The sequence below is a fragment of the Pseudoliparis swirei genome, chromosome 11 (genome assembly GCF_029220125.1).
Source record: "Pseudoliparis swirei isolate HS2019 ecotype Mariana Trench chromosome 11, NWPU_hadal_v1, whole genome shotgun sequence".
Lineage (NCBI taxonomy): Eukaryota > Metazoa > Chordata > Actinopteri > Perciformes > Liparidae > Pseudoliparis > Pseudoliparis swirei.
Genome location: NC_079398.1, coordinates 654839 through 681815, shown reverse-complemented (window position 1 = coordinate 681815; position 26977 = coordinate 654839). Strand labels below are relative to the sequence as shown.

Genomic DNA, 26977 nt, shown 5'->3' with positions numbered 1-26977 from the left:
TTTAAAGTGTACACTTTTACACTGAAGGCGTTGATAGTTAAGACTTTACACTGTTGTATCATTTATTTCTGCAAAATAAATGATACATACGGCAGGAGAAGCCTTGGGTTCTTGCTGTGGTATGTATCCAATCAGATACTGTACATGTGATCTAGACGTTAGTTTCAGGGAACCAAACCAACACAAGTCTCTTCATGCGTTTCATGCTTCGTTTTATTCCAAGAAGCATGTCAGCTCATGTCCATTGAAGTGCATTTTACATCCATGGAGCCATCACAGCGGCCTCCTTCTGTACCTGCTGAGGAAACACAAACACACTGCCAGCACTAAAATAGACGGTCTTTGATCTCGAATAGGTGTTCCATTATATAAGATTGAAATACAGTATGCATGGTAATATTATTCTGCGATTGTTACGCAGTGATTATGTTGGAGAAAAATCTCATAATGTAGAACATGAACGCTGTACATCAGAAAGTGGTATACTTCAACAGCCACAAATACATCCAAACAATGAACATACATTTTGAATTTGTATCTTAATGAGTAACCTCAAAATGTATAACTGAAGTATCACATGTGCACTGACACAAATCAAATATAAAAAAGATAAGATTTGTATCTCTTGAATCACAAACTATTTCCGTTGCCATTTGTTCCTGATTTATAGTAAGACACAATAAATAAATCTTGTCTGGATAAAAAAACTGAACTCCATAACTCTATATTACTATTCTGGTAAAAAAAAGAATGCAAATATTTAATTACTGTTAAGTGTATAATAAAATGGAACTGCAGTCAATTATAAACTAATTTATAAAGACGTTAATTATTATTACCAAGCATGAATTTTATTATAACAAAACTCTGCTAAAGAAAATACAGTGATAAACAATAATAATCTTTAAAAGTATTAGTCAGACATCATAATAGAGACATATATTTTACTTGTTAATTAATTTTTTGTCCAAACATTTTCAGATTCCCCCTCGATAATGTTTGGATGGCTAGATGTTCAGACTCTATCTTTCTGTCAAAACCAAGGCTAACATCTGTTTACCTTGTTTAGCTCAGGGAAAAGTTCTTGAATGGCGATGTCCAACAGCACGTAAGTCAGCTGAGGAAGGCCAAAGCAGAGAGGAGATATAGAGCATTAAAACAATACTTACTCAATTACTCAACCTGTGTTACCTTTTTACGAGTTATAGAAAATAGATTTTCTTGCATGCCTCCATCCAAATATGGAGACAATTCTTGATGAATTTAAGTAAATTGGTACCACATTTCACAACAGCAAAACTATATTGAAATATTCTTTGACGAACACGACTCGTGCAGTCCAAGTTCCCAAACACACGGTTCATAACACTTCCACAGAGGCAGTCTCACGATTGCCCAGGCGGGCTACTAGTCCGTGCAAGTCCAAAAAAATACAAAGTGTTTAAATAGTAAGGTTTTGTGTTTGGGAAGTACTCGGCACTTAACTTTATTTCAATTCATCTTTTTTTGTGTTTTGGGATTCCACCTAAACTGCACGGCATACAAGAAAATAAAAAGGTTTCCTTAGGTAACACAGGTGGAGTAATTGATACACAAATCTTCATTTTGGGAGTGAAGTGTGTGTGTGTGTGTGTGTGTGTGTGTGTGTGTGTGTGTGTGAGGTGTGTGTGTGTGTGTGCGTACCTGTTTGTTGAGAACTGGCTGTTGCAGTGCGTCAAAGAGAAGACGCACCCCTTCATACCTGGCCTCTTCTCCAATACATTTCCCCAGAATGTCTGAAGACAAGTGGCTTGTGAGTTTCTTGTGAGTCCACACAATTGAAGTGTCAACAGTTCGTTGGTCTACAAATTACAAAACACTGCCTTGAAGAACTGAAAGCATACCTGGAATGTAGGTCTTCATCTCCTCAAATGTCTTCTTGGCCCTCCCCTGCTTGTCTTGAGGCGAGCGGGCCAGACTGCTCTCACAGAACACCGTGTCTAAAGGGCAAAAATGACGTCAATCATTTCGCCTTATTAAATTAGCATGTTTGGAAAAAACACAGATTTCATTTTCTCTCCCCTCCCCCATCTTACCTCTCAGCAGGGTGATGAGCGAGACTAGCCGGTGCTCCTGGACCACCATGTTCAGTTTGAGCTGAAGGTAGTGGTCTGTGTAGGCCTCCAGTGTGTTCTTGAAGAGGATGCGGCCGGCCATCAGCAGGTGGTGCAGCCAGTCGGGAACGTGGAAGACCACTCGGCCTGACAACCGTCGAGAAAGAGGGTAAGAGCGACGAAGAAAGAGTGTGTGAGTGAGTATCAGGAGTCCGCTAACGAGGCAGCAATGTCTTTTAATAAAAGATAGTGGTGATAAATTTTATTCACTTTTTTATTCCTGGTGTTTCTGTTAAACACGGTTTTATTATAATTCTTTTAATGCTATATGAATTTAGGTATTATTCCAAGAGTAAACATGTCTAAATAATATTGTAATACACACACAACAAAAGTCATTACAAAGCTCATAATAAAACTGATTTTTTTTTGCAATTGTACTTGTATTCTGTGCAATGTCAATCAAATATAATCTGAATAATCCCATTGTGGAATCCCATAAGGCCGCTGTTATAAAAGTGTGTTTATGTGACATCTGCTTTTGATTTTGCTGAAATATACTCAATCTGTTCAAACTGCTCATAACGCCTCCAGGTGAAGGCACTTACCCAAAAACATCAAGTAGTCATACAGCCCTTCAACAGTGATCATTTCCAAGAAATAGTTCTGATTGTGTCTCTTCTCGGTCATCTCTGAACGGTTGGCGTTGTTTTTGAAGAGGTCGTTGAAGAGCTAGGGAATTTTAGGATTTCATCAGAACAAAGCCAATTTAAAACCACATGATCACAATCCTGACTTCCCATTTCAACAGCCTTTTTTATTCTGAGTGTCGGGCAACACTCTGCTGAGGTACTTTCTGTTTTTTAAACAAAAATCCGAGAAAGAAATTCCGTCTCCATTTTAAACATGACAGTAGTCTAGTCGATGGCAGTAGGCGTATCCCTGCATTTTGAGACGATGACACGTTTGTTCTGGAGCTTTAGTGAAGTGGACATTTATATTGAATCGGGCATAAATGGGCTGAATTGTGTTTAAGCAAAACGTATGAAGCTTTTCACGATCCGATAGATTCAGCCTCTTGCAAGTTTTCATATGGCCAAGATAGGTGTGATGCCAGCGCAGATAACAGTTTTATGAAAACATTTAAATAGAAACTATATGCAATGACATCATCTTTCCCCACACAGTGTAAATATGATAGAATGCCATTTACATAAAGCCCGAGCGGCAGGATGTCTCAAATACAATTTTAACCTCTATCTATACTTCTTTAAGGTCCCGTTTCAGTCTTATATTTAAAGTCAGCTGGGAGAATGGACTACATTTAAAAACAATAGAAAACTTGTTATTATCACGACGACACAAAGAAAACAAAACAGTTCCTACGGATGCAAACCATAATTGTGTTCTGGGACTGGAAAGCTCGATTGGATGGTGGGTTTATAAACCAGAAAGTTGAGTATAAAGCTAAAGGAAGGAAGTTATACCATTTAAATCGCCAACCTTTTTATCATTTTCCGAGGTGGGGCTCAGGATAGTGAGCTCGGGGCGGCTCGGTTTGGGTTTGGGAGATTCACAGGAGTTGAAGAAGGACTGGATGAAAGGCTCTAGATGCTGCCCTTTCTGAGACAGAAAGCACAGGATACAATACGTCTAAATTACAATGACAGTTTCTCTTGTGTATTTATTATATAAAAATGTTAACTGACAGCTTAAATTTGTCGTGATGACATTAATATTGTAGAAAGATGAGATAGAGATAAATAAATGTGGCCACACGCTCATACATTTCTTACCTCTTTTATCAGTTTGCTGGGAACTGACTTGATGATTTTACCTGTGAAACATAAAGACTTTATCTCAGTGCCGCATGGTTCTGTCACATTTTGTCTAAAGCTCAAATATCTTTTCACTGCCACCAGATATCCGGCTCTCTGTTTGACATGTTCTGCTGTGCGAACACAATCCATCTCACTGGTCCTAGTCAGTCATACTGTACCCAGGTTCACATCCGGTAACATCTTGTCCAGGAACTGAGACTCCATACTGTAAGGGGACAGGAAGTCGGCGAGGAGCTGACTGTTACTCAGCTCCGGGTGCTGCAGAAGTTTCTGCAAGGAAAACACATTTAAATTGACTCTATACTAAAACTTGTGTTCTTCTAAAGTAGAACGACCGAGGATCTTAAATCAGTGCTGTGGCTTTTAAATATATGAAACATTAGAAGAAAGCAGGGACAGTATATTACTCATTTTGCCGTGTGGACACTTTCAATCACAGATGTTTTACTTTATTTTTTTTCAAGGACCATACCGTCCATTATCCAAATCGCGTATCCTCGCAGAGTCGCGGGGCGCTGAAACCGAACCCGGCTGAGATTGGACGAAGGCAGGCTAACCGGGACGGGTCTCCGGTTAATCGCGGGGGGAACGTAGAAACAGACAACCATTCACGCTCACATTCACAGCTACGGGACATTTTACAGTCTTCAATTAACCTGAGCTGAGCTGCATGTGTTTGGACTGTGGGAGGAACCCGGAGGAACCCGGAGGGAACCCGGAGGGAACCCACGCTGCCACGGGGAGAACGTACAAACTCCACACAGAAGGACCGCCGGAGATCGGGGATCGAACCCTTCTTGCTATGAGATGCCACTGCACCACCACTGTATCTTAATTGTTTTTTTGCCAATTAACATAGTTTATATTACTGGCAAACATTTTCCATGAAATATAATTAGGGATTTTCAGTCTTCACAGTAGCCTCTTCTGTCCATTCATGTATCTACCTGAAGGTACTCCTGAAACTCCTCCCGCTTCGATGTGAGGAACTCGTAATTCTTGGGACCGATGATTCTCTTCGAAGGCAACTGTGCATCTGGAAAGGAGCCTACAAAAATATGAAATAAATGAAAAAACTAAAACCTCAAGCTTCCTTTGACTTTGACGGGGCAAATAGCAGTTGCATGGTTTCCAAAAGGGGTTCCTAAATGATGCAACAGGGCCAAGACTTGACCCCAGAAAGCTACGGTTCACATGGAGGTAATGTTGTGTGAGACCTCTGGAATCTGTGGGAACATTTGGGTGGGAAATTCTTTCCATATGACAAAATAAATTATAAGAAAGATTAGTGCACAAGCCCTCTAATGCAAACAGAAACCTTACCGTGAAACTCAGTGAGCTTTGATTCAAAGACATAGAACTCCAGATATCTTCTGTACACGGACCAGTGCTCAGTCTCATGTCCCACTGCAGAGAGCAGACAGGAATACAAAAAACGGGACAGTTAATAATTAATTAGACAGGCAGTGAAAACTGCAGTCACATATATTTAACTCTTATATTTTGATTTTGGTCGATACAAAAAAGTTGTTGCTTCGCTGCTTATTTACAGATAAATATTTCTGCCACTTTGAACATTTCTTTGAATACAAACTGACAGTAACCTCACACTTTATTGGCAAAACTATATCCGACCACAGCCCCGTCCGAAACCCCATGGAGCGAGCAGAAGGACCCCTCTCAGGTGACACCGAGTCCGTTCAGCCTCACCTGCCTTCCGGTCTTTGCGTTCTACATCGATGCAGAACACAGGAACCCTCTCCCTCTTCACATCGTCGTCATAGAAATCAATGTACGGGATGGTGATGTTCCAGGCTGAGAGGTTTCGGGGGGTGCTCGGGGTGGAGGCCGCCTCCACGGGGGAGTCATCCTCCAGCACCATCATGGCTTCCTCCACCTTTTATGGGAGTAAGTGAGAGCGGTTACGGTAGAGTAAGCGTCTTCAGGAGAGATAGGTCACGGTCCAATCTGCGAGTTTTAAGGTGCAAAATACTGTGAACCATCTTAAGAGCAGTGCTGCCTGGAGGGCTCACTTTTGAATTCTCAGATTTTCTTTTTTTGTTGTTCATTTTTGTTCTGAATTACAACTCAAGTGTGTACAGGTATATCAGTTTGACCTTTTTAATTCAATTCAGATTCTGTGTACACCAATCAACTTTAGCTACTATGAAATGGGGAAATCAACAAAGGTCAGCTGAGATTCAGCCACAAATAAAGGAAATGCAAAAGCTAACCCAGCATAAACTCTTCCACAACAGGAAGAGCAATTAAAGAAGCATTTCCGGACATTCAGCGAACAGGTGCACAAGCTGTGGAAGACAGGTCAATGTATACAATATGCACATGTTTTGATTTTTCTATACATAATGTGTAAAACAGTTTGGCACGTTCTATACAGAAAAAGAAGAAGAATTCATAAGGTCAGAACTGGGATAACAACACATGGCGGTTACTCTCAACAAAAGCACATGTTTGTCGCGTGTGTTTTCATGGGGAAATACTTGCTCCTTGAAGTCCACACAAACGTTTTTGCAAATTGAACATGCAAACTCACGCTGTCCAGACGAGCAACTGAATATATTGGAAAAAGCTCCAGTGGAGCTTGAGATAACTAGATACTGTATACTTCATGTATGTGTATCACTTTCTGAAATCAAGCAAATGTCTCAGGAATCCAGACAGCAGTGATCCACAACTAAAACGTGTGATATCATCCAAACATGAAGCTCTAAGAGTTAACACATGGGAGGCATATTTGGTGAGCAGCATGGCTTCCTTTCTGCACTCCCCAACACGGCCAAGTGGTCACTGGTGTTGGTGTGGAGCAGCTATCCTCCACCTCAATGGAGGGCCTCAGAGCGCCATCTAGTGGGCCGCGGAGATACTGCTCAATGGTTTGAATGCAATTGAAAAAGTACAAAGCTGGTGGATTTTATAAATAAATGTACTCAGTAATTCACTTCAATAAAAAAACATATTCATTCAAACAAAGCATGATTTCAACGACTAGTTAACAAAATCAGGGAGACAAACATGTTGCCACCAGTTAGCTAGCCAACGCTCCCTCGGATACAGTGACACAAAATGGATGTTGGACAACCGTGTGCATGTGATGAAGAAGTAGAACCCTAAATACTTTAAAGTTGGATTCATTATGGCAGGCAGTGATGAGTGAGGGTAAGCAGAAGATTGATGTTGGTCATTGCGGGTCACAGTGGCATAATACATATTTAAAGCACAGGTTTTTTATTTGGTCTTTGTCATGATAATTATTTTTTTCCTCATTTATTTGGAAAGGTGGTCCTCGTGAAATAGTTTATAACTAAAGTGTGCCTTAAGTTACCCCTGTTGTAGAGGAGTGCCTTTTTCCCTTACTTTTTGTAACTTGTAAACTTGCTTTAAAGTTTACATGAAAAGAGAAATCTGAACGGACATTTTGATTTGTGTTTTGATCCAAACAATCATTGTGTCAGTATTGTAAGAAACACTTTAAATCATCTAAAAGTGAAAGGACTCTTTTCGATCAGCCTCACCATGTCGTCCTCTCCCTCTGCCGGCCCATAGGATGGCAGCATGGCTCCCTCCATTGTTGTGCTCTTGAACACTCCTTTGATCTTACTGCCAATGCGGCTGATCCCAAAGGACTCGCCCCTCTTTGATGTGCTCCTGCCGGCCAAACAGGGAGGTTATTAAATAATGCGTCATGGAGATGTGCATGGCTTCAGCAGCTTGAGAGAAGTGACAGAGAAGGAACCGCAGCGGACAGGAGGCGAAGCGAGGAGCAGCGTACGGCATCGGTCTCACGACTGTACAACGGCAGCCAAACCCACAGCCAAAAAGGTCACGGCACAGCCATCCCACAATGAAATGCCTAGTTTGTTGTAAAAAGTGCTGCGGGGCCAAAAGCAAACACAGCACCGCGCAGTGAATTCATGAACAGGTGTCTAGTATGATGGGGGTCCCAGATTGGAATGATTTAAAAATACACTACCGTTCAAAAGTTTGGGATCACTTAGAAATGACTTTATTTTTCAAAGAAAAGCACTGTTTTTTTCAATAAAGATAACATTAAATTAATCAGAAATACACTCTCTACATTGTTAATGTGGTAAATGACTATTCTAGGTGGAAACATCTGGTTTCTAATGAAATATCTCCATAGGTGTATAGAGGCCCTTTTACAGCAACTATCACTCCAGTGTTCTGATGGTACATTGTGTTTGCTAATCGCCTTAGAAGACTAATGGATGATTAGAAAACCCTTGTGCAATTATGTTAGCACAGCTGAAAACAGTTATGCTGGTGATATAAGCTATACAACTGGCCTTCCTTTGAGCTTGAAGTTTGAAGAACAAAATTAATACTTCAAATATTAATCATTATTTCTAACCTTGTCAATGTCTTGACTATATTTTATATTCATTTGATAAATAAAAGTGTGATTTTTCATGGAAGACACGAAATTGTCTGGGTGATCCCAAACTTTTGAACGGTAGTGTATATTGTATGATCAGCTGCTAGTCAACCAGAGAAGGCTCACAACATCACAGGCGCTGTGAGGGAATGCCTGTTAGATGTAGGTAAATACAAATCCCCATATGACACCGGGGGATGTACCCGTTACACGAAAAAACTGAACATTGAAAAGTCACTGCATTGTGGAAAACAACAGGCGAGTCTTCAGCCTAGGCTACACAATAAAGTTGGAGGTAGGACACATGGCAAATAAAAAACAGGATTCCATGCATCAATCCCACCATGCGGGCGTCTGGCTGGGACTAGGGTCGCGTAGGGGGAAGGTAGACAGCATGACATCACACTGAGCAACCTGTGACGCACGGATGGAGCCCGACTTACTTGGGTGATGAGTGGCGGTGGGAGAGCGAGCCGTATGGGAAAGTTGTGAACGTGGGCTGGGCATGGAGAGAGTTAAAGGATGCAGGTGAAGAGCTGCCAGAGGCGGTGAACAGGGAGGACGGGGACTCGGGGCTCCAGTCCCAGGAACTAGAAGCAGAACAAGGTCACGTCCCCACAGGCAAGTGGAGGGAGAGGACCGCGGATCAAGCAGTATGGTGGTTACAGAATCAGATCGGACATACAGACACAGCATGGTGGTAGCAGTACAGAGATGGAGAAACAGGCGGACAGACGGGCAGAGTGGAGTGGGGTTACATGGAAGGAGTTCAGGCTCTTATACGAATGCGAGTGCCAGTGAGAGCAATTATTTCTGATCTCGTCTGTCTTCTTTAGGCGGCATAACTCATGCTGTTTTCTTTTGTCATTTCGAAAAAAATCGAGCAAACCTAAGTTTGGAAAAAGTAGCAAGAAAATAATTTCAGAATTAAGCCTCAACCTTCCAAAAGTACAATTCTATATTGCATGTGTTCAGCAGCAACGCTCTTGATTAGCTGAATTAACTGACGATAAATGATGACTCATGCTATGATTAATGTGATGAGCTGATTAAGGTCACTTTTCTCAATCTTCTCTCATTTGCACTCACAGCACAGGCACCAAAAACACAGTTATTTATGGGCGTCATTAGATTAGCAATAAAGTGATAGATCATTCTCATATTATCGTCTAGTGCTCAATGACCTGGAGCCCTGATTGCAGTGGGCCCAGACCAATCAGGCCAGAATGAAGTGGTTTGTATCTTGCGTGCAGCAGCACTGCTCAGCCAGCCACTGATGCCTTATACTCACCGGATGTCATCCAGACTGAGGCTATTTCTGGAACAATATGCACAAGGAGTTAGTGGCAGGGCCTCGTGGCCACAGACACACCGCACCCCGTGATAGAAACATGACAGTCGATCCCTGGCCTCAGGTCACTTCACTCTTTATCAAAGTAATCTACTGTACAGCTTTTTTTATAGGCTGTATGAAGACACATTTGTATTCATGTTCGATGCAGCTGTCTTCACACTGCACCGGCTAACAGGATACAAAGTTGTAAACATTATAAACAGTTGGATAAATCATCAGTGACATCCAGGCAGATTGAAGGAACTTGGGTTGTGGGGGCAAATAGTGCCGCAAATGTATGTGTTACCTATCAGTGAGGCACTCTGTGTTTTAACTCGATTATTAAATACCATGGGATATGTGTGACAAATACGAACTAATGAATACAAATATTGGTAAACATTATAGTTCAGCTTAAATTCTGACAAAAAAAGACAAATTATTGTTAAAGTGAAACCTACCTGCTCATCCTGGAATTCCTGGCCGGAGACTCCGCCCCTCTCAGAAGCTGACGGAAGTACTGGAGCATGTAAAGAGTCAGCGAAGGTCAATCAATATAGCATGTGACCCTCATAAACAACATTAAAATTAAAATACTGATCTATGAATCAAGTTACTTCATTATGCCTTAATAATAACAATAATAATCATAATAGTCATAATCCTAATAATAATAAATTCACTGTTGTAGAGCAGGAAGTAACAAAATATAGGGCAACATTATATGAAATTATATTATTATTTTCCAGAAACACAATACATGCAAGGCCGGCTGTGGACAATGACCGGACACTGGTCCACCCAGCTGTATTCAATGAGCTCTGAGGGGTGGAATGGGCTTGGCATAATGCCAGCGTTGGCTCATTGGCCATCCGCGAGTCTGGTATTGATGACACAGCGATAGTGGTTGGTGGCTGAGAGATCGGAAGAGGATAGCGCGGGAGAATGAGTACATTACAAATTATTTCCATCATTTCGCAGTCCCTTTACTGATAACTCTGATGCAAACTAAATTAAAATGGTCGAGGATATTAACTTTCAGTCTGTGCTAACACAACCTGATTTTGACAGGACTGTAATTAGAAACCAGAAGCATGACAGACAGATGCCACACAGATATGAAAGAGGGGATTTATTAATCGGGTTGAGCCTCGGGCATGTGTTGTCATGTGATGTCGACAGTGAGCTGAGAGATTTGATTGGTGGTGTCGACGCTCACCTCATCACTGTGACAGAACATGGGAGTGAAAACCTTCTCCAGGAGGGACAGGACGTGCTCGTAGGCCTCGAACAAACACCTCATGGTCTGCAGTTTCACCACCTCTGCATATGGGCCCTCTGCAACTGGGAATGTCAACAAAGAACGCTCAAATGTTTATTGCGTCCACACTTCTTCAAGACGACAATTATATGATCGGTCTGTGGGAAATAGTCGTTTTAGTAATTGACATACTGTTTCGTATTTCTTCCACGATGAAGGGGTCGAAACGGATCTTGTCAACGCTCTCGTCCAAGCAGTACGTCTCATAGATCTTCTTCACCTCCTCGTGAAGCATCATCTTCTCGGTGTCAGACAGCTCAGGGCACAGTATCCTGTCGTTGAATTCCTCTGAGAAGTGAAAGCAGTCAAACCTCTCAGCCGCCACGAGGACCTTTTTGAGTTTCGCTGGTGCTTTCAGACAGTGTGAGGCTCAGAGGTGAGAGAGGGGTTAGAGGAGGGGTGCTTCTTTTAGATGTCTCTGCTCGAGAGTCAACGGTTGACATTACAACTACGACACATTACTTTTCCTAAGTTATATCAATTATGCAGATTTGAGGAGCATTTAGAATATAAAAGCTGGATTTCAGGTGATTTTGCGTGTTTGTTCCTGTGGTGGTGGCTTGACTGGCTGGTAGCCAGGTGACTCCATACCTGTAAGAGCAGCCAATGTATCTTGTGAAACCATCTGAAGGATTGGGGACAGGCTTACCGACTGCAAGACAGAACTGGAGCACATGAACAGCCCCTTCTTGCTTCAAGAAGTTCATAAAACGGAAGAGAAGGTCTTGCTGCTCTCTGATTTCCTTCAACTCCAACTTCAGCACCTGGCGAGAGAGAGCGGAAGTCACAGTTAGGAACGGCAGCGCTCTTATAACCAGTCCGGCGAACTCGTTGAGACCTGACATACCAGCTTAAAACACACTCAAAGTCTGCATACATAAACTACAAATGGTTCAAAACAGAGCTGCCAGATTAGCACTCCAGTGTTCAATTAGAACTAATACTGCATATATGCACTCTCGCCTGTCATGGTTCTCAGTTGAAACTCAACTTCACTTTTGTCTTCTCATGTTTTTCAGGAAAGTAGTATTTAATCAGACACCGGTATATTTCTTCAATCAGTTACACATTTAACAGACATAACCATAACACAAGGAATGCTAGTTTAGGTCAATTGATACCGCCAACCCCAAGAACTAACCTCCTCAAACGTACCGTTATCTATCGTGCAATTACCGCTTGGAACTTACTACCTCCTCGTTTAACTCACATGAGTCATAATTTGTCATTCAAAAAACAATTAAAGGCGCACCTAAGAACATTCACCACTTGACGTATTCTATTGCTTTTTAGTCATCTGATTTTCTTTTTCTTTGTATGAATTAAGTTGAATTGCATGACATATATCTTATCCTTCGACTGTACTGTGCATCTGACTGCACTATTTTTTACTTTGTTGTACTATTTTTAACTGTTGGTTTCACGATATGTTTTGTATGTTTTTGTATGTATTGTATTTTGTCCTTTCTGTGGACCCGAGGAAGATTAGCGGTCGCTAAGGCGTCAGCTAATGGGGATCCAATAAATAAACAAATAAACAAATACTGTGATGACATCATAACGTACAGTATCTCGAAGGTGGTACTTTTATGTTTTGATTGAAGGAAACACTCACAGAGGGCTTTTTGCTGCGAATATCCGAGTACTTTTGCAGGAAAGGAACCAGCGTCGAAGCGGGCTCTGTGGCTTCCTCTGGCTAGGGGGACCAAGCGTGTTTTATGTCCACACGTGATATGATTTACTACACACACAGAATGGACATGTCACTGCCTGTGCACATACGGTAACAATTCAACATATACTTACAGGGGAGTTGTCGATGAATATTAAAAGTAAATGATTTACTGTGTCCTGTAATATAAAAAGAATAAGCAGCCAGTCAGTTCACAACATGTAGAACACTGAAAGTACTTTTGATGTTCTGAAAAAGATGATATTTGTTTGCCATTTGTGTGCTTTTGGTAAATAATGTTAGCTGACATGCTTACTGAGTACAAATCAAATATAGTCGTTGACTGACAAACTGCATCCACAGTAGAACATCTGCCCTTAATGCGTCTACACTCACAGGATCAGCCAAGTAGTCCATTGAAGGAAGGAAGACAGAACCAGCCAATACTTCTCTTATCAGGAGAGTAAGAGATCTGAGAGAAGCGAAGAGATAAAGCCGCAGGAAATAAGAAAATGAGAGAGTAAAGACTGACCTGTTTTTACTTTTATTTCGTGTCAATGCTGTCAGACTTTGTCTTTGGAGGTTATTGATGTACATCGATGCTGTGAGGTTTTGTGCTGCACTTTGATAAATACATGGAGGCACTGCTTACCTGCAGTCTGTAGCCTTGGGTGGCAGAATATAGGGGAAGAGCATCTCAGTCAGCTTCCTGAGGTAGAGGAACTCATCTCTGCGACTACGAAGGGCGACATGGAGGTCAGGGCCGTATTCCTCCAGGGCAGCTTGTTGAAGATACTCTGCGTTCTTAACTACACAGGGGAGAGGTTTGTTGTTTTCTTTTATGGTGAACACAAAGAAAAGACTCAATGGGTGATGCACCTGAGCAATACCTTTCTGTCTGGCTTTGGCTATTATTTCAATGTGCTTCATGGAAACTTTAAGGAGCTTTTGTGTGATGAGGGATGCCACTTCCACCTGAGCGGGAAAGATTTGATAACAGATTATTCATGTTCAGTCAACAGGCATCCCAAGATTTCAGTCCACTTTTTCACCTTCTGGGTTCGGCGGACCAAGACAGCCGCAAAGAAGCGCAAAGTCTCTCTGAGTTCGTCAACGAATGCTTCATCATCCGTGATGTCTCTGGAAAAAAAAACTCCGTACCGTCACATCTATCACTAAATTGAACACATTATACCGACTCACTTTGGTTTCTGACATGATAAACATACAGTAAATGGCTTACCTATACCAAGGATACACAAAGTTTTCCAGAACCAGCTCCAGAATCTTGAAAATAATCAAACAGAACTGGACTATGAGATTATTTGGTTCAATATTAATCTAATAGTAAATATATTTAAAAATATGTTTAATCCATGCATGCATTACCTCTGAAAGAGAAGCATCCACCTTAGAAGGAACTTTTAGGTCGAGCCATGGTTGATAGTTTTCAAGTAATAAAGTCGGTCTATAAGAAAGTGAAAAAGTAAAGATATAACATTATTATAGAGAAAATCATTAGAATAATTCCTAACCACTAGAGGGCAGTGTAACATCCTCCATACATTATAATAAACAACAGTGATTATTGAGCACATTTAACGCATGTTGGCAAACCCAAAACAATAAATTCAGAATTATATAAGGGGTCTCTTCAATTAATCCAGATGACTCTTTCTACACTTTACTTTCCTGTCTGCTTCCAAATTAATGACCGACTTGATTTGTATCTTCTCCCTTACTGGCACAAGATATGCAGTCGCATAACGTACAAAGTCCAATAGGCATTGAGAGTTTAGATTCTCAGCATGTTGACACAAATGATAAGATCACAAACATACTGCAGCCACGTCCTCGACTACCACTGAAAATCAACAGAACCAGATATCTCACCGATGCCTTTTGCATTTGATTTTTCCACAAACAGCACAGCTGTGGCCCAGTGGAAACAGCTCCTGTTGGTATAACTGCAATAGAAAGTTAACATCCTGTAAACTTACAGAGGTATGCTATAATACAAGTACTATTATACTACAATAATACTAATATTTCCCATAATTTACTGCAGCAGCGGAAGGGCCTTATTAATAAGCATGTATGTCCAATCAATTACATGTTCATTAATACCCAAAATGTCTTCAGAAATCTCCATAAAAGTTAGATTCAACATTTAAAAAGCAGCAAAAGACAAAACAATGATATTTTCCAAATTGTTATGATGACTGCTGTGACCTTACATTGTGTCAGTCTCAGATTACTCTATTCAGCTATTATTGCATTCAGGGGTACCTTGTTTTTTGGTTTGATGGAGCCCAAGACATTGGGCAGCAGAGACTCTGGCCCCAAAGAGCAGTAGAAAGTGACAACTCCGGCCAGAAAGGACCAAAACACCATCATAATGTGTATATATCTGTCAAAATAAAAGACAATATATGACCGGTGAATGAGTGAACACATTTTAGGAGTAGGTGTCAGGGATGCCCTGTATGAAGCGACATTGATGGGAGTAATAACTACTGTGTAAGCCTCCTCGCCTGTTCAGAAGCACAGTGGACAGCAGCAGGACCAGCAGCAGAAAGCAGAAGACGGGATACTGTCGCCCCAGCTCCCTGAACCGCTCCAGCTTCACTGTGCGTCTCATGTTCTGCAGACAAGCCCTGATGCAGCCCATCTTCGTCGCGTTGGGAGCCTCTTCGCGTGTTTATTATTGCATATTACTGGAAAATAAAGAAGACTTCATGTGGCGACTGTGCGAATAAATAACGGCGCACAGCAGCGATGCGTAACAGCGTCTCAGTTAAAAAATGGTGTTATTGTATGCAGTGTATTCCGTTTACGTAGCACGCTCGTTGTAGCGTTTTTATTTATTTATAGACCGCAGCACTTACTGTAAATGTACGGTGGACGTTAAAGGGCCAGTTTTCATTGTAGTTCTGCAGCGAAACCATCGTGAATTCGCAGAATGAACGCGCCGGTTGCCCGTGTATAGGATCAACGTTGGAGGCGATGTGGATTTAGAGGCAATTACGCAGCAACATCTGCGTACAGGCGGTCCTCAAACTGCGATGCCGCGCTAATGGCTGCTGCGCTCTCGCTGTCATTTCAACGGCTGCTGCAGACGCGTGATGTCACCTCCGCTGCACGCAGCGCACTGGCTGCGGCAGCGATAGTTTACAGACTGGCGCACCTCGCTCAAATGGGCCCGCAGACACGTCTCAGGTCCCGCTTTAACCCTCCTGTCGCCTTCGGGTCAATTTGACCCGATTCAATGTTTAATGTCGGTGTTCTTTCAGGAGTCAACAAACAAACATAAAGTACCTCACACTTAAACTTGGAAAACAATATTAATTCTAATAATTTTCTGGAGATTTTAATAGCTGGGGTCATATTGACCTCAAGGGTAAAATATGTTAGTAAATATAAAGGTAACAGGAGGATTAAACATTGAATCGGGTCAAATTGACCCGAAGGCAACACAAGGGTTAAGAGACGCGGCCGAGGAGGAAGAGGCGGCTCCTCATCAGCCAATTCATGTCGTGTTGCGACGCGACGTACACTCGCCTTGATATGAATGGTTAATAATGACTCACCTCGTGAACTGACCCAAGATAAACTACACACGGAAACGGGTGCATGTTTACGTCGTTTTTTGTTGACGAGCTAAGGTAAAAACAATCTGCGGTTTTAGCTCACTGACGTTATTCAGCCGCCTGATTAGCTCCGCTGCAGTCACGTGTGTCACATCAGGACCGAGATGACGGGAGTGTTGAGCAGAACTGGAGACGAAGCGTTTACTGCGCCGAGGAAACTGTTGACATTAAGAAAAACGATTCTAAAAATCCTGGGCTGACTGTAAGGAAAAACACAGGTCACATGGTAGCAATACTCAATATAGTTTGGCCAGTTTGAGTCCCGGTATTGTGCATGACGATGATTTCTGGCTTACTGGGACACTGGAAGTGGAACAGCTATAGAAATGTGTGATCACAAATCTACTATTATATTTCATAATTTAACTACTGGTCTGTTTATTTAGCTAAACCCCTGAAATGCGTGCTAAATATGTATTATTTGGTCTAAATGTATCAGTGATCTTTTGTAAGCCTTAAAAGTCATAACATAATAAAATAGGACAGCTTGCACAAAGCATTTGCATTGCATGAAGATTTTATCCAAAGACTGACACAGATAGAAATCAAAAACTTTATTACAAAAATAAGTTACACTCACCTCCATTTTACAGTATAAAACAATTTATTTGCAGGAATGCAAAAAACGTTGTTGGCCACCAACAATAGTTTAAAACTGCTAACATCTTTTTTTCAAAAGGTGGTTGTTATGATTTTATTGAGGGAGTTAACTGTAGAAAACTGGGATTGAAGAGCAGTTTCCTTTTTGCTATACCCGGGAAGTAGAAATCCTTCACTGCAGTATCCCTTCTACCACTATGGGACTATGATCCCTCACCCATCAGGACAGCCACCGTTAGGCACACATGCCCACTGGCGGGGCGAGATGGCAATTCAGTCGTCCGTCAAGATTAACTCGAACTATCTTTTACGAAGTTGCGGTCTTCGGCACTGGGAAGGGATCATTCAAGATCAACATGAATTCATATGATGACAGATTGGATTAGGTTGTTTTTCATGATTCTGACGATGTTTGAAAATCCATTTGTATCAATATAAAAACAAACCCACTGAAAAATTACAGTGGCACAAAAGGGACACTGCAGGGCTTTATTTGTTTAATTCTTTTTTTTTTTTTATCAAAGGCAGTTGGATGCCTGTGATGTTGAAGCCTTTACAAAAGTAACATTTTATTCCGAAAAACTATACAACCAGTAACTACATATTCTGAAGAAGCAAGGTAGCTAATTCAGTTCAAAATAGGATAAAAGCAGGGCTTGTTCAGACTCATCATATGAGATTGTTTGCATGCCCAGTTTGACTGTTTGCAGTGTCAGAGCTGCAGCTAAAATGACTATATTACATTAAGTACATTGTGTTTCGCACTGCAGCTCTTGTGCATATTTTGTATGAAAACAAGCCCTGTTTTCATCAATATAGTTTCCCTATTTACAGTACAGGCCGGGTAGTTTAGTCCTCTGTACTGAGGTAGTCAACCAACCCTTTAAAGACAAGTTCTGAAAAGAACCACTTTCCTGGAATGCCTGACTTATCCATGGCCAGGTGGGTACACCCTAAAAACCTGCAAATGTTCTCTGTCAAACATCCAGATCAAACGATTAAGAACATGGATATTCCGACAATAAAAATTGCGATTAGCACAAAAATATACAATAGCATCAAGCTCCTTTGAGCCACTTCAAACCCAAGAACTTAAAAAAGTGCAATTTCTTCAATAATTATTTAAAAATGGCATGTTCAGGGACAGGGAAGGGGTAGATTGTGAGGGCAATACAGTTCCCTGTAAACCAGGGCTGCATACAGGGGTTTGGGGCAAAGAGGCTGTGGAGAGTATTTAGAATCCTCCAGTCATCTTTTAAAGGTGGCAGTTTTAGAAACAAATGAAAATATAAAAAAACATGGGGAAGGGGGAGATGCTTCTTCTGTAAGGCTGGAATATCATTGGACCTTTTTGTCGTGCTCTTTTTTTTTCAACATCCATTGCAGCTAACGGTGTAACCCCACACATCAAGTCAGTATCCACTGTGACAGGTCAGGATCGCCCTCTGCCTCGTTTCCCTGCTGGTCCAATGAGAGGAAAGGAAATTAGTGCAGAATTTAAAAAGATAATCTAGACATCCATGTTGCAGAAAATGTAAACTGAAAACAGCTTTTCCGCTAAGATTTGGGGCTCAGCTAGCCTCCTTAAAAATATAGTATGTTGTGAATGACCTTTGTTTGCTGGCAATCTGACTGGCTTGGCTGCTCTGAAAGATGACACCTGTCAAGGATGAGTTATGAGGCCAATGAGCAGATGTAATTCAAGATGAAGTGCAGTCTTAAAATTTCTACAAACTTCCTTTTGAGAGAATCAATACTTGTGCTGTAGGTCCTCCTCAGCTTCTTCCTTTTACAGCTAATCGACTATACCGCTAACACCCTAACCCAGAAGCAATGTAGACACAAGCTTTTCCTGTGATATGTATATCGTGTGTGTGTGTGTATGTATACATATATACAAATATATATATACACACACATTTATATATATACATATATGACTTTCAAAAACAATTACATGTAAAAATGTATTTTTACCATGGAATTTTGTAACTACAATTTAAAACTGAGGAAGAACATTATGAAATAGTTAAATATATTGATAATAGTTTTGCTAACTTATTAGATATGTAATCCTAAGTGAAGAACGAAAAGTGATGAAAATTGTCCGTTTAGTGTCCAGTCAGATCTTAGCGGTAAACCATCATGGCAACGTGAGTCACTCCAGCTTAGTAATAAGGTTATCATCATTTGGACGTCAACAGGAAATGCTTAAAACATCATTTTAAAAGATTCTTTCATTAAAGATATTGAATGTAGAGCAAAATCAAATGAGCCACATGACAAATTATGTTTCCCCTATTGAGCAGTAATTATCTTTGTGACTTCTTTAATATTACTGTTGAAACTAACGGAAACAAACAGAAAAATGAAACGTACCTCTGCTCGTTCCAGGGCCACCTCGCTGGGAGAAGCCCACTCGGCCTCTCGGTGTGACGCCACCGCGGACCCTGGTCTGACTGGCACCACCACGGACTCCTCCCCTAGCTCCTCGTACTCTCCCAGACCCCTGGAAGTCATCGTACCCGTAGTACGGGTCCTCGTAACCGCCCCGGTAGTTGTGGTAGTCGTATCCATAGTAATCGTAATAGTCTTCATAGCCATAATAGTCAGGGGGGTAAGAATAACCTCCCCTCCCACCTCGGCCTCTGCCTCTCGTGGGTGGGGGCATGTGGGGAGGCCCGTAATAATAGTATTCATCATACCTGAAAGATCATACAGACTCAACGTAAACATTGTATTCTGCTTTGGATTTTTTTTTTATGTTGCCAACTGCATGACTATAGGTCACAGGTCTGAGTTGCATTGTTCCCTCTTACATGTGTGTTTTAGCGGCTTGTCTCTGGGCTTTGCGCTCTTTCCTCTTCTGGTCAGGGGGCTTGGCGAAGACTATTTCAATGTGCTCTCCCTCGAGGTCTTTGCCATTGAGATCAGCCAAAGCCTGTGAAATTTATCAATGACAGTATGTTTTCACTGCAAAAACCACAAATTTAAGTTTAAGTTGATGCATGTCAGTCCAGTGACAAAAGTTTTTTCTTACATACCTTCACAGCACCATCTCTTTCCTCAAAGTGGATGAAGGCGTAGTCTTTCAATTTTTTCACCCGCTCCAGCTTTCCAAACTGACTGAAGGCCTTTTCAAGTATCTCTTCTGTAACGGTGCTCGCCAAGTTTCTCACAAACAGCACTTTGACCTGGGAACAGAAAACAAAGGTTATGGGTAGTTTTGCAAAAAAAGGGGGCCATACCTCTAACTGCAGCAGAGTCACGGAAAATAAACACATTGTGGTCACACATTAACAGTATGCTACCAACGACTGCTGGCCCTGTGCCTTACCTTGGCCATGACCTCTGGGTCTGGGTCCTCAATGGGGTCTGCCCACTCCACGGTGACCACATTTCCCCACACCTTCACCTTTCCGCTCATCAGTCGGCGGCGGGCCTGAGCAGCCGTCTTGTGGTCTTCATACTCGAGGAAGCAAAAGCCCCGATTCTTCTTCTTGTCGTCTGGCTGGTGGTACAATATGACATCATTTAGACCTTCTGTTGAGACAAGAAACAGGAAAGAGGTGGAGAAATGGCAGCATGGGTTATTAGGCTTTATTGAACTAAATTCAGTTAGATAAATGGTCGACCAACAAACTTTGAAATCAAATTTACTTTGGCATTTTTTTCCTCTCCTATTTAAAATATCTACAATTAAAGAAAAAATTATGAAATAGTTTCAATATATTGATAATAGTTTTGTTAACTCATTATATACGCAACCATAACTAAAGAAAAAATGTGATTGAAAATTGTCTGTTTAGTGTCCAGTCAGATCTTAGCGGTAAACCATCATGGTAACGTGAGTCACTCCAGCTTAGTAATAAGGTTATCATCATTTGGACGTAAACAGGAAATGCTTTAAACAAAATGTTCAAAGCTTCTTTCATTAAAGATCTTGAATGTAAAGCAAGTCAGTCTAATCAACATGATCAAACAAGCAAAAATTAAGAAATGAAATTTGAATTTCACATTTAGAAAAAGAAATCAAGGGATGGTGTAGACTCACCTGTGACTTTGGCAAATTCTTCAACAATCTGCTCTTTTGTTTTACTCTTAGGGATAGAGCCAACAAACAGTCTATTATTGGCCACAGAGATGCACACGCCAATGTGTTTACCCGGTCGAATTTCATTGTTGTTGCACTGTGGAAGTACGGAGGAAATTGTAAGGGGAAAAAAAGTTTCTTTGACCAATACTACTGCCTGCAATTTAACAATTCCATCACCCTCACACTTTCTGGTTATATTTTCAGTCGAGTAAACATACCAATTTGACCGCCTGCTGTGCAGCTTCTTTAGTGCAGAAAGTGACAAAGGCATAGCCTCTGTTCAGGCCACTGAGAGGATCCATCATGAGACGCAAATCCCAGATGGGGCCAGCTTTCTCAAACAGCGGAACCAGCTCATCCTCAAAGAGGTCTCTGGGGATTTTGCCTACAAATATCTGTTATGTTGAGAGGAAAATGAAAATATGGTGTAAAGAGCAACTCTGACTTGTCATGCGAGGTTAAAACATGAACGGCAATTAGGTAAAAGGGTGTCCATTCAGCTCTTAGCGGTAAACTATCATTGTAACCATGGTTACTACAAATGATACAAAAAAGTTTCATCATTTAGACACCGATGAAACAATTTACAGTGCATAACTCTTGCATCTTTGATACAAATTTATTTTAAACATCATGTACCTCTGTACCGATGGTGGGCTGTGCCCCTGAGTGAGCAGACTCTGGTGGGGGCCCTCCATACTTCCTCTGGCCTGTTGTTACATCAAGCGTATAGCCAGTTCTCTCTAGCAAAGCCTGATCATAAGAAAACATGGAAAAGAAAGAAGATATTGTTTGACAGTCATAGACAAAAGAAAAAGGAAAAACAAAGTTCCCCAGTAGACTTGTGGGATCAAGCTCATTAAAAAGACATGCCTTTATTTAAACAGCATCCTGGTTATAGAGATGAACTATATGTTCACACCAAAAAGCATTGCATCAGCATTCATATATTTCTCCTAGGCATTAAATTGAATACTACTATCTAAATAGGTACACAAAGACGCTCTGTGTACTTATTTAGATAGTAGTACTAGAAAAGCGATAGAGAAGTCTAAATTATATTATTAAATTCAGGATTAGTTCTCACTTTGATTTTGGCTTCATCTGGTCCTTTATTGGTGTCCGACACTTTGGTCCCTTGTTTCTCTCTCTGTCTGTACGTCTTCATCACACCACAAAGAAAGGCACTTTTGTTCTGAAAGAAAAAAATACTAAATACTGTCAGATAATATAATAATGTAGATAAAACATGTCATGATCAATAGGACAACTTCAGATTCTTAGTTCTACACAAAATGTATAAACCGTTACACAAAACAGAAAACATCTGTCTCCTAGCTAATGACAGCTAATCCCAATTTAACTAAATGACCACTGCATGGAGGGCAATTACCAACTTAGTTATCTAAACCCACACGCATACCTGAACATGTGAGAGGTCGCTGTCCTTAAATTGCATAAGGACTTGCAGAGCACCTTCCTCGTTGAATTCTTTCAGAGCCTCAATTGCTCGATCATCTAAGTCACTATGTGACACCAAACCTAGAGGAGGGACAGAGAGAGAAAACCAGAAAAGTTATTACGTACCTAATTACTACTTTGTCATGCAAGTATAAATGAAAGGACTAAAGATAAATATTTGCATGCAAGTATTTTTGCATAACAAATATCTTAAATTGTGTAATGGATTAATAAGGATCACTACATTTAGAAGGGAGGAGCGGTACCAGACAAAATCTACAAGCGCTGTATTCAATAGTGAGGCTGCACTTTACCCTCCAACCAGCAAGTTTTTGCAGAACTAATCACAACAGATGTGACGATGCAACTTGATATGCCAGTGCCCCTCTATACTGTAGCTGGGAGTTTATAATGAGCTGGTCTGCATGCTCCTCTATGGAGGGGCTGTCATCTGTCCAAGGCAGCCACACACCAGACAGCTGCCACCATTGTTTGTCTGGTTGAAAAAGCCAGACCAATAATGTTCTAGATCTGACCGATCAAACTAAGTCTTAAAATGACCCCCAAACTTGTCACTGTAGCTCACCCCATACAAACGGGCAAAGCTCTGACTAAAGCAACAGATATATTCTTTGACTGATGTTATACTTAGACCAGTTTATCCATCTGCAAATGTTATGGGATGCGGAGAAATGTCATAACAATGAATGGAGACAGGACAGGCTTACCAAGACACTCCCAGGGTGAGCGCAATCAATTTGCCCCGACACCATTGATCATGCAACCATATTGGGAACGCAAATGCAGCAATCATTTACACATTGGTAATGTGTAATTATATATTTTGTAGCACTGCAGTACCCATTTTGGTCGGAAACCACAAAAAGTTGCTTCATGACCCCAATTCCCCCATTCAAAAAGGTGATAAAATGACAGAACATGCAAGAAATTGATAAACATTTAAAAAATTGCATATTTTAATATGCAAGTATATTCTTTGTGCCTTACCTGCTATGTAAATTTCATCTAGTTTTTCAGCAACTTTCTGTGGTAAACCAGCTTCTAGTAAAGTCTGGAAGTGCTCAGAATGGGTAACTGCAGCAGAGTTGTCCATTGGTTCTTCTGGACCATTTCCATTAATATGTTCTGTGGCCATGTCTCCAGAAATCTGTGTAAATGCAATGAGCCAAATTAATCCTGGGTCAAGGGCAAGACTTGGGATGTGTTCATAAGCGTGCAAGTCTCACAGAAAAATTGTATTACCATTGTTGATCTTGAATATAGTTATTTTTTATTAATAAGCACAAACGATCAATAAACAAGGGTGTTGCCCTGTACAAAACAATTTATTATGAGTCTGTGGTCCTGTCGACTTTTCACTATCCTGACATAAATCTTGCAGCTTTCAGCTTGCATGAGGTAGAAGCCCAGAAACCTGTATATAGGCAGTTGACATATGTTTAAACATTGCAGCAAGATAATCAACACACCAAAATCCCCCCAAAAATCTATTGAAAGACAACTCGTCAAAACGGTTTAACTACAGTGTGTGCCCATGTGGCATTTTGTTTCCCCCCCATTATGGTTCGTTCTGGGTTCGGAAGTTTGTGCAAACGGTTCCAAGTTAACGTGTATGTATCAGAGTCCTCTTGGTCACTGATGTTATAGACGCCTCGTCTGCTTTGGTCTCTAAATTACATGTTAACTTACCTTCTCACTGCTGACTTCAGCACAGGCTAGCTAGCGGATACACGTTCCATCAGAGTGAGACCCAGTTTCCGGTAGCTGACCAAGTATGCACCTTTTAGCGTTTATGTTTCTTGACACTTTGGCAGCACATATTGTGTCACGTAGGTAAATACTTCAATTGTCACATTAATGATCCATCCGACCATTTAAATCGACAGATATCGAGGCGTAAACCGTTGAAAACAGCAGCATAACCGCTCTTACTATATCCGCCAACGCTGGACTGAGGAAAACGTGGACAGCAATCATCCGCTTCGGCCTCACATTGACTTAACTAACGTTACACTAAGCCAATATGGGCTTAAAGATATCATACAACCGATACATTTCAGTGTCTGACAAACCAATCTAATTATATAGTTGAGCACGTAGCACGTGCTTTGTGGTTAGAAACCTTTCTGCAATGTTAAAAAGGAACTATAACGTGAACAAATCGTGCACATCAATCTTAGTTTTTGAATTTGAAAAGGGGGGAAACAACTATGAACAAATGTGTTGCAAAAGGTGCATGATAACGTTAGATTTATCGGCAGCGGGGAGGAGACTGGCTCGCACACGTTGAGGCTAGCTAGCTCAACGTGCTAGCTAGCGGGCTAGTTTTCACAGCTAACTTTACAGCTATCGAGTAAACTGAACCTCCAGCGGGACAACAAGACGCGCCAATATGCATCTTAAATATCGTAAAACAGCAGGCATGGAGTACGTCTGATTGCACGGTAGCTAGTTACGCAGAAAGCAAAGTAATTTATTGGTACGGCGTTCACCAGCTAGCTGCAGTTAGCACACGATGACAATGAGCGTGTCAATTGCATGATCTGTCAGAACAGGTTAGCATGCTAACACGAACGGGACTTCGGTGAGGCCATTGGTACAATGGCTTTTGTCGCTTGGGACTTCACCAGTTGACTAAAGTATTGCTTGTATAAGTAATTAAATTAACCGAGGCCTCGAGGTTTAGACTGCTCGATGCGTGGTTTGTAAGCGTGCCGCCATATAGGAAGAGTCCATTTTTTTAAAAAGCCGGTCTGGAGAAGTCGTTCCCAACCAACACCAGTGTCCACATTGTTTGAAACAGCACCGCACGATTGAGACCCTTTTAGCAATAAATTAAGCAACAAGAACGTCATCAAATGCTCGCATTCGCCCTACCTGCCGCTGGATCACCAACGTGTATGGTGTTGGTTATTTAGGAAGATAAATGTGATATTTAAAAGACAGAAAAAGTGTAAAACTCCCGGCACTGATCCGGCTTCAGTCATTCACTCTTGATGATGTAAAATGGCTGCCACGTTCACGCCTCGAGTTTTGTCTCGTCGAAGGGGTTTCTTGGACGGCGCTGCACGGGCTTGCCTTGTATGCATTCTACAGAGGAGCAGCAGGTCATTCAAAGCATCCATCATAACTACTAACGATGGCTATAACGACGAGTAATTTCACGACAACAGTAGTGCAGTTTATTTGAGAGGTTAGTTAGAAGTTATGCTGAATAGAACAGGGAAAAGCAGTGAAAAGTAAATACAAATGAAATAAAACAAGGAAGTGGAACAATGAAATAAATTAGCCTATCATTAATTATGTAGGCTACGATTAATCTAACACCACCAATACTACTACCACTGCAACATATTTTGGACCAGTATTTTCGGGTAAAATTTAATCAGATGCCAGTCCTCATATATTTAAATCTAAAACATGATGTGTGACATTAACAGACCAACTCGTGGGCTTCAGCTCTGACAAGATTTCCGCAGTGCTTGACTGGAAGTAAGGAGGGAGATCCCACTTTCCACCACACTGTGTCACTCTTCTCTTTGATTACACGCTCATCTTCTCCGCGAACAAAAGAATAGGTCAGAGTATGTGTGTGTGTATAGAAACCGACATGATTATTTATTTGATAGACAACATCAGGTGCAATGGTTTGCACTACTGAAGAATTCTTTATTTATGTTATGCCAAACTAGGTAGCATTTGTATTGGTTTGGTAAAATATGTTCTGCAACATTATTGCAGGAAAGAAAAGTTATACTTGTCATTGTGTGTGCATTTCACGTTTGTCTATGTTTATTGCAGAACATCTAGTTCTTAGACTCTCTATGGGGCTGAAAGTGAGAATCAATGGCAAAATGGCACAGTTATCTTAAATTCCAATGTTCTGGGTTGACATATTTGACAGTCAGTACAAGGATACATTCCATACGCATAGTGAAAAGTTATTGTCAGTCTTTATCCGTGACGATTCTTTTAATTAAATACAAATACATTGCAGTGACAATTGATATATTAGGATTTACTATTTTCATCAAAGGTAGAGTGAATTATGGATTTAATGTTTGGCTCATGGCTGAAATATTAAAACGTTAGCAGGTAACAACTCCCTCAGATAAAGTGTTAATAGTCGGATGATGAAGGCTGGAATATTTTGAGGAATAATTCATGCAATTATTGACGAACAGTGCAACAGAATGATTTCCTGGTGCATATTCCCTATCAGTAACAATGTTTCACAAATATATTAAAATTTACTTCACAAAAAAAACATTTTGAATGGCACAAGATAAGGCAGATAAAAAAGTGCAATGACAAAGCATAACAAAGGTCACTGTCATCAAAACAAATCAATATCTCCCGAAACCCTTTGCTCATATGCTTTGTCTTCCTTGTCTTATCCACCCAAGAACAACTCTATAATTTGTTTTGCTCATGCCTGTGAAAACCCCTCAGAGAATAAACAAAGCTCAGACAGA

At 41.0% G+C, this 26977-nt stretch overlaps 2 protein-coding genes across 11 annotated transcripts; both read right to left on the bottom strand.

The window, feature by feature from the left end:
• Positions 1–195: 195 nt before the first annotated feature.
• Positions 196–16356, bottom strand: LOC130200984 (sorting nexin-14-like). 7 transcript variants are annotated; one of them, XM_056425558.1, is made up of 31 exons: positions 16265–16356; positions 15209–15391; positions 14964–15084; positions 14568–14641; positions 14064–14142; positions 13918–13961; positions 13727–13814; positions 13565–13649; positions 13327–13483; positions 13071–13146; positions 12809–12853; positions 12618–12698; positions 11652–11766; positions 11135–11290; positions 10901–11025; positions 10143–10201; positions 9640–9666; positions 8792–8938; positions 7468–7600; positions 5645–5831; positions 5258–5341; positions 4882–4982; positions 4093–4204; positions 3890–3930; positions 3597–3716; positions 2702–2825; positions 2076–2240; positions 1884–1979; positions 1684–1775; positions 1061–1117; positions 196–317 (listed from the first exon to the last, which is right to left on the bottom strand). In XM_056425558.1, exons 2-31 carry the CDS (start codon positions 15343–15345, stop codon positions 231–233), a joined length of 3015 nt encoding a protein of 1004 aa, XP_056281533.1. In that variant the 5' UTR covers positions 15346–15391; positions 16265–16356; the 3' UTR covers positions 196–230. The 7 variants fall into 7 exon arrangements, with proteins under 7 accessions (XP_056281533.1, XP_056281532.1, XP_056281536.1 ...); XM_056425557.1 differs by lacking the exon at positions 16265–16356 and adding an exon at positions 15563–15863; XM_056425561.1 differs by lacking the exon at positions 16265–16356 and adding an exon at positions 15563–15863 and having other exon boundaries at positions 196–295.
• A 507-nt stretch (positions 16357–16863) lies between these two features.
• On the bottom strand, positions 16864–25487 carry LOC130200985 (heterogeneous nuclear ribonucleoprotein Q). Of its 4 annotated transcripts, XM_056425564.1 has the most exons (13): positions 25380–25487; positions 23490–23649; positions 22444–22562; positions 22108–22215; positions 21660–21773; positions 21239–21415; positions 20979–21114; positions 20262–20467; positions 19969–20118; positions 19744–19865; positions 19304–19629; positions 18536–18584; positions 16864–18382 (listed from the first exon to the last, which is right to left on the bottom strand). In XM_056425564.1, exons 2-13 carry the CDS (start codon positions 23635–23637, stop codon positions 18337–18339), a joined length of 1701 nt encoding a protein of 566 aa, XP_056281539.1. In that variant the 5' UTR covers positions 23638–23649; positions 25380–25487; the 3' UTR covers positions 16864–18336. The 4 variants fall into 4 exon arrangements, with proteins under 4 accessions (XP_056281539.1, XP_056281540.1, XP_056281542.1 ...); XM_056425565.1 differs by lacking the exon at positions 18536–18584 and having other exon boundaries at positions 16864–18385; XM_056425567.1 differs by lacking the exon at positions 18536–18584.
• Between the last annotated feature and the right edge of the window lie 1490 nt (positions 25488–26977).